General features: G+C 47.9%; 1 protein-coding gene across 1 annotated transcript; it reads left to right on the top strand.

The window, feature by feature from the left end:
- The first annotated feature begins 1315 nt into the window (after window positions 1-1315).
- On the top strand, window positions 1316-5701 carry LOC130580449 (adrenodoxin-like). The gene is made up of 4 exons (XM_057377953.1): window positions 1316-1560; window positions 3722-3846; window positions 4273-4402; window positions 4625-5701. Exons 1-4 carry the CDS (start codon window positions 1385-1387, stop codon window positions 4743-4745), a joined length of 552 nt encoding a protein of 183 aa, XP_057233936.1. The 5' UTR covers window positions 1316-1384; the 3' UTR covers window positions 4746-5701.
- Window positions 5702-6182: the final 481 nt, after the last annotated feature.

Genomic DNA, 6182 nt, shown 5'->3' with positions numbered 1-6182 from the left:
ATTTTTGCTATTTTTTGCAAAGCTTTCTATTTTCTTGGCTAAATGAACACTGATTTACTTGGGGCAGAAGCAAGATTTCCTTGCCATTCTCAGTATTTCAAAGACCTTAAAGCAGACTATCCAAGATCTGTAAGGGCCTGGTTGTCTCCTGCGCTGGCAGAATTGTTTTGCTTTCACCAGGGAGCAGTTGTCCCCTTTGCTGCACCTCATCTCCCTGATTTCCCTCTCTGTGCTGGCCTCTCTTCCATCAGGTGACATTGACCTGTCACTTGCTGTGCTCTGATTCCTGGCAAGGAGAGGAGTCAGTGCCAGACAAACACAAATGTCCTTGCTGTGAAWGCTGCTGTGCAAATATCTCATGTATCTCTCTCAGCTCAAGGTTTGCTGGAGAGATAAGATGCTTTGTGGTTTGTATGTGCTGTGGCCCCTTTCCTTGTGTTTCTCATGGCAAGCCTTGCTTTCCTGCCATGGAAATGACTGAGAGACAGAACTGGGCTGGCTGCTGTATCTCTGTAGTGCCCGAAAAGCAAAGGCAGAACTGGTCAGAGTCTCTCAGCTGCAGAGGCTGAACTGAGTGGTTTTAAGTTTGGGGGTTGAGATGGAGCTCAAGAATTTGGCTTTGAAAGCTGAAGCATTCAGGGCAGTTCGTGGGAGAGAGCAAACCAGCTGGAAAAGTTRACCTGAGAGTGAGTGGCCACAGAGCAGGGACACTGGCCAGAGCTGTGGTTAGCTAAAATGAATTACTGGCCTCACTGTAAGCTGTCGTCTGTGATAAAAGCAAGGGTGGGGAGGGAAGCMTTTGAAGGATATTCTGCAAATCATTTGAAATAAACTGGTTTTGAGGAGTAGGATGGCAGAGAAATCCCAGTGCTGTATTGGGTAAGGCAAGGATGTGGCTGGATACCATCAATTCAAGCAGAATTAATAAGAGTTGCTTTCACCCTGTTGCTGTAGAAAGTTTTGTGCCCCTCTCCCCAAGGCAGCAGTGCTCCTGCCTGTCCTTCCAGCCCTCAACTTGCAACTCCTTGTATGATGAGACATTACAAGGAATATTTCTCCTGAAATTGGATTTAGTTCTGGCTCTTACAAAGGAAGCCTGTAAGGAGAACAAAGTGAGCATTTGCCAGTAACTGGCATGGGGAGGGGATGCTTCTTCAACCAATTCCCCTGCCCCGATGGGCTGGACTGCACCAAGATCCAGGCACAAACCCTTYGTCCATCCTCCCTTCCTGCTTCCCCTCCCTCCCTCCACCCCCAGGGAGGCTGTCCTACTCTTTCTGTTTTCCCCTTTCCTTCCCCCCACCCTCCCCAGCYGCACTATAAGTCCCTAAGCGAGCTGTCCTTGCAGCAAAGGGCAGCTCAGGAGGCTCAGAGCAGGACCAGCATGACGGCTCCCGGCATCCTGGGGCTGATGCGACCCTTGAGGAGCGGGCTGAAGGCGAGCAAAACCCACCTCATTTATCTCTGGAGTGTGGCTGAGCAGCATCACAGCCCAGCAAAGGGCTCAGAGAGAGGTTTCAGCTCCACRCTCAGGTTGCAGGATGTCCCCGGGCAATCGAGGTGAGTCAAACGGGCAACGGGGACACAAAAGGGACCAGTGCTGCCATGGCCTGGGTGAGCTGGGGGATGAGAGCACAGCTTTGGGTCAGCAGATGCTGATGGCAGGGAGGTGCTGCTTCCTGTCCCTTGAGMTGTGGGGACCTTTTAGAGGTGCCAGCACTTGTCTCCAGAGCTGTGGGGACCACAGCCAGTGGCTGGGAACCAGCTTGGGAAGGTGACAAAGAGGCACAACTTTGGTCCTTTGGCTCATTTCCACAGCAACAACTACTGCCAGCCTTTCCTCTCTCTGCTTTAGGGATAGTTCAGGAAGAGATTGTACCAGTCTAGGAGATCTACAAATTGCATTTATTTTATAATCGGGGTCAGACTGTAATCTGCGATGGCATTGAGAGAGATCCAACCAACATCACAGAAAGGACAATAAACAATTTTGCTATCTGACCTTAGAGAAAAGTCATTGTGATAACCCCTGCTTTATGGGATTTATGAAGACTCCTCATCAATGGGATTTCTTTCTAATTGGTTAGTTGCTTATGAAGTTATCTCTGGTTTGTATGGCCTTGGAAAGTATCTTTTAGGGAAAGCATTGACAGCTAGAAAAAACTGCTTTCTTGAAACCTCCTTCAGGAATTGCTTGTGTCACAGAAGGTCTGAGATTTTGGTTTTTGAAAGGGAGTAATCAGTTGGCATACATTGTTGAAGCTCTAGGTGCCTGAAGGATAACATGAATTAAGTTTTCTGTCAGTAAATGTGTGGACAGCTTTGGGGATTTTTGGATCCAGCAGTCTCTGTAGGCAGTCAGCTCTCATTATCCTGTTGAAGAATCCATTCAGTTGCAGCACCAAGAGAAATTTTATCACTTTACCATTTCTATTGTGTAACAAATTATTTCACCCATAAAGATAAACCAAACATTKCCTGGAAACCTGCCCATTTGCCATACAAATGGAATAAATTACTCTGATCCATCAGAAATGAAGAGGATTATTTTATTTTGTTTTGACATTTGAGAACTAGTCTTTAAATGGTTTATTTACAAAGAATTATCTGTCTTTATGAAGCAAATGTCACTGTAGTGTATGTTGTCAGCCTGTGAAAGAGAAGGTGTGCCCAGCTCCTGCCCCTGGAGAATGCCCCAGGCTTTGGGATGATGGGCAGTTGGGCAGTGCCACTCTGGGAGTTATAGGGTAAAAAACCCAACAGCCTTCAGGGTGCTGCCTCCTTTCAGCACAGGAGGTGGGGTCTTTGGGTAACTGGAACTTCCTATAAAGTAAGCATTYGCTACGTACACTATGAAGAAAAAAAAAAACCCAAAAAAACCAGTGCTTCCTCTGGCAAATATACCAGTCTCAGAATACACTTCTTACTGTCAGAAATCCTGAACACAGCTGTCAGGGTAACTGCCTTCTCCAGACTGGTGTAAGAGTCAGCTCAGGAAGAGATGAAGTGGGTGCTGTTTCCCTCTCAGATGCCCTTTCTGCAAGTTACCATTAAGAGAAGCTGATGGCCATGTTCCTAACTCTGGGCCCGATGAAATCTTGCAGGCTGTCAAAATAACTAGTAATTTTTCCCAAGTGAGGATCACATCAGCTCAGAGGAAGTTACTCAGCCCAGTAGCTCTGCAAGCTGGGGCTGAGCATGTCTCACCACAAGAACGATCCCCATGAGGAGCTCAGGAAAGGAGTGGGCACTTCATGGAAGAAAAACAGCAGAAAGGAACAATYATTAAGTAATCCCCTTGGGAAGGGGAAACAACACATGAATGACAGCAGCCCTTCTTGCAGGATTAGTGTCTGATCCTGAGCACTTTGCTTGTTATTACATCACTCTACCAGGATTAACATCCCAGGCCTGGGACCAGCAAATGCTTTGCCTGCCTGCACATGTTCCCTCCACAGAGCACCTGCACTTGTTTGTGCACAGACAGACATTTATTCTGAGGACTGTTTTTGATAAAGTGGGAAATACATTGGGGCAACTCAGATTTGCCTGCCACCGAGAACTGATAATTTGAATTGTTTGCAATGTGTGTGGTGTAATCCTTGGAGAAAGTGTTTGCATGCACATTTCTAAGTGCCATGTCTCTAGCACTCAGCCAAAATGCCTTAGTYGTTGTGCAGAAAAGGTTGAACTCCTCTGACTTTGCAAATTTGTCTTACAGCTCTGAGGACCAGGTGACWGTGCATTTTATAAATCGGGATGGAGAGAAACTTACAACCACAGCCAAAGAAGGGGAGAGTTTGCTGGAAGTGGTAGTCAACCAAAACTTGGCCATTGATGGATTTGGTAGGTGCTGCTGGAGGATCTGTCCATGTGCTTTTAGGGGCAGTGGGTACTTGGGAATAGGGCAAAGCACAGATGTCTCTGTGTTCTGCCAAGACCATGAACAGGCTTCCCTTCCCCAGCAGCTGCTGGCAGGCTGGCTCACCATGCTGAGATGGCARTGCAGCCTCACACAGTCACCACTGGCATTCCAGCAGCCTCTGTCMGTGCATTTGGCTGGATAGAACTGATGTAAAAATTTGGAAACGGATTGTGATTCTCCCAGAGAAGAGGCAGGCTGGAAACTRCATCCTTCTGTGGTGTTTGCTGGCATCTCTTTTGACGCGCTGCAGATCTATGAAAGGACCTTTCCTCACCCTGTTCCCGAAGATGGTCTCTCTCACCCCTTGTTTTTCCTGATTTGCTGTCATTCCCTCGTTTCCCCACCAGGTGCTTGTGAAGGGACCTTAGCCTGCTCTACCTGTCACCTCATCTTTGACAAGGAAGCCTTCCAGAAGCTTGATGCCATCTCAGATGAAGAGCTAGACATGCTGGACTTGGCATATGGCCTCACTGACACGTAAGGCTCCCTGCTTTCTCACCACGTGGCACCTCCTTCCAAGGGGATGGGGCTTGCTCTGTGCTGAGGTTGTGCCTTGAGAGCTGCTTTTTCTGGGGCACAGGCCATCTTTAACAGGAGCTTTGGTGGAAGCACATCCCAGACCAGACATCCCAGTGAGGGTGGGGAATTTCTCCCTTTACTGTGGGAMCAGACGAGCCTCACTTCATGTTTTCTTCTCAGATCACGCCTTGGCTGCCAGGTGCACGTTAAGAAGTCCATGGAYGGTGTGACAGTGCGGGTCCCCATGGATGTGTCGGACATGAGGAGGCAGCTGGAGGTTGGAAAGCAAAGCAAACAGTAACTGGAAACGACTGCTGCACAGCTTACATCCTCATTTAGGCGTGGCAGGGCACTTTGCTTTTGGTTGGCACCATTGCTTTTTGTGGCTGGCTTGCAGTAGACCACAGAGGTCTGATTCAGTATAAAAGGCGTGTTTGGCAAATCTCCTATTTAAACAAGGCCTAATGCTTAATAGGGTCTTTGGTACAAGTTTTAAGTGCTTAAATGCTCCTCTGAACGCAACTGGATTGAAGTGTATGGCTTTTTATTTCCCTGGGTGGGTGTCAGCAAACAGCTCTGCTGTATGTGACTTGCTTTCCCCTTTGAAATTTAAGAAATCTGCTATTCTGAGTAACTGCTGAGAATTTTACAAGGCCTGGCTCTTTAAAACTGGAGCAGACTTTGCCCAGTTTTGGAAGCTTAAGAAGAGATCGCTCTTTGTGGGTCAGTGTGCTGATGGGTTTGATGATGTAGGTGACTTGAGTTTGGTCAGCTAGAGCATTCTGATGACATTTGTGTGCTGAGAGTTCCTGTAAGCAGGAACCACTCTGATGAACTTGAGATATTACGGGTCCCTGAATTATTCTATGCCGGGAGCAGCCACTATCTCCAAACGTTAAATTTTTCTCATTGCTGTACTGTCACACATGTCAAATAAAATTCTAATGATGAGGCTTTTTGACCTACAAGATGCAGTGTTCTGGTACCATGAGCCTGGCTGGAATGGAATGAGTTGGATGGAATTTTTGTTGGCTGCARTAAGCACAGCTGAGCAAAGGAGGTGATTGTCCTTCTCTGCTCAGCAGTGATGGGGTCTCACCTGAATACTGCACACAGTTTTGGGCACTGAATATAAAACCACATGATGCTGTTAGAGAGGGTCCAGAGCAGGACAGTGAGGATGATGAAAGGGCTGGAGGGGAAGCCTTATGAGGAGCACTRAGGTMAYTTGGTTTGTTCAGCCTGGAGAAGAAGAGATTGAGGTCAGATCTCATTGTGCTCTTCAGCTTCTTCAAGAAGGGAAGCAGAAGGGCAGGTACCAATCTCTTCAGTGTCATGACCAGTGACAGAACTCRAGAAAATGGCAYGAAGCTGAGTCAGCTGAGGTTTAGGTTAGATCTCAGGAAAAGGTTCTTCACCTASAGGRTGGGTGAGCACTGAACTGTCTCCCCAGGGCAGCGATTACAGCACCAAGTCCCTCGGAGTTTGGACAACACTCCTGGGCACATTTTGGGATTCTTGGCATTCCTGTGCAGGGCCAGGAGTTGGACTCGATGATCCTGGTGGGTCCCTTCCAACTCAGCGTATTCTGTGATTTGTGAGATTTCAGGGGAACCTGGGGGGTGTTTGCGGGGGCTGCTGCGGCGGTTCTGTGGCGGCAGAGGGCACTGGAGGAGGAGATGGAGGAGATGGAGGAGGAGAGGAGATGGAGGAGGAGATGAGATGGAGGAGGAGGAGA

The sequence above is a fragment of the Malurus melanocephalus genome, unplaced genomic scaffold, assembly GCF_030028575.1.
Source record: "Malurus melanocephalus ecotype Western Australia unplaced genomic scaffold, MMel_1.1 scaffold_335, whole genome shotgun sequence".
Taxonomy (NCBI): domain Eukaryota; kingdom Metazoa; phylum Chordata; class Aves; order Passeriformes; family Maluridae; genus Malurus; species Malurus melanocephalus.
Note: the sequence above shows the minus strand (reverse complement) of the source record. Positions and strands in the feature narration are given on the sequence as shown.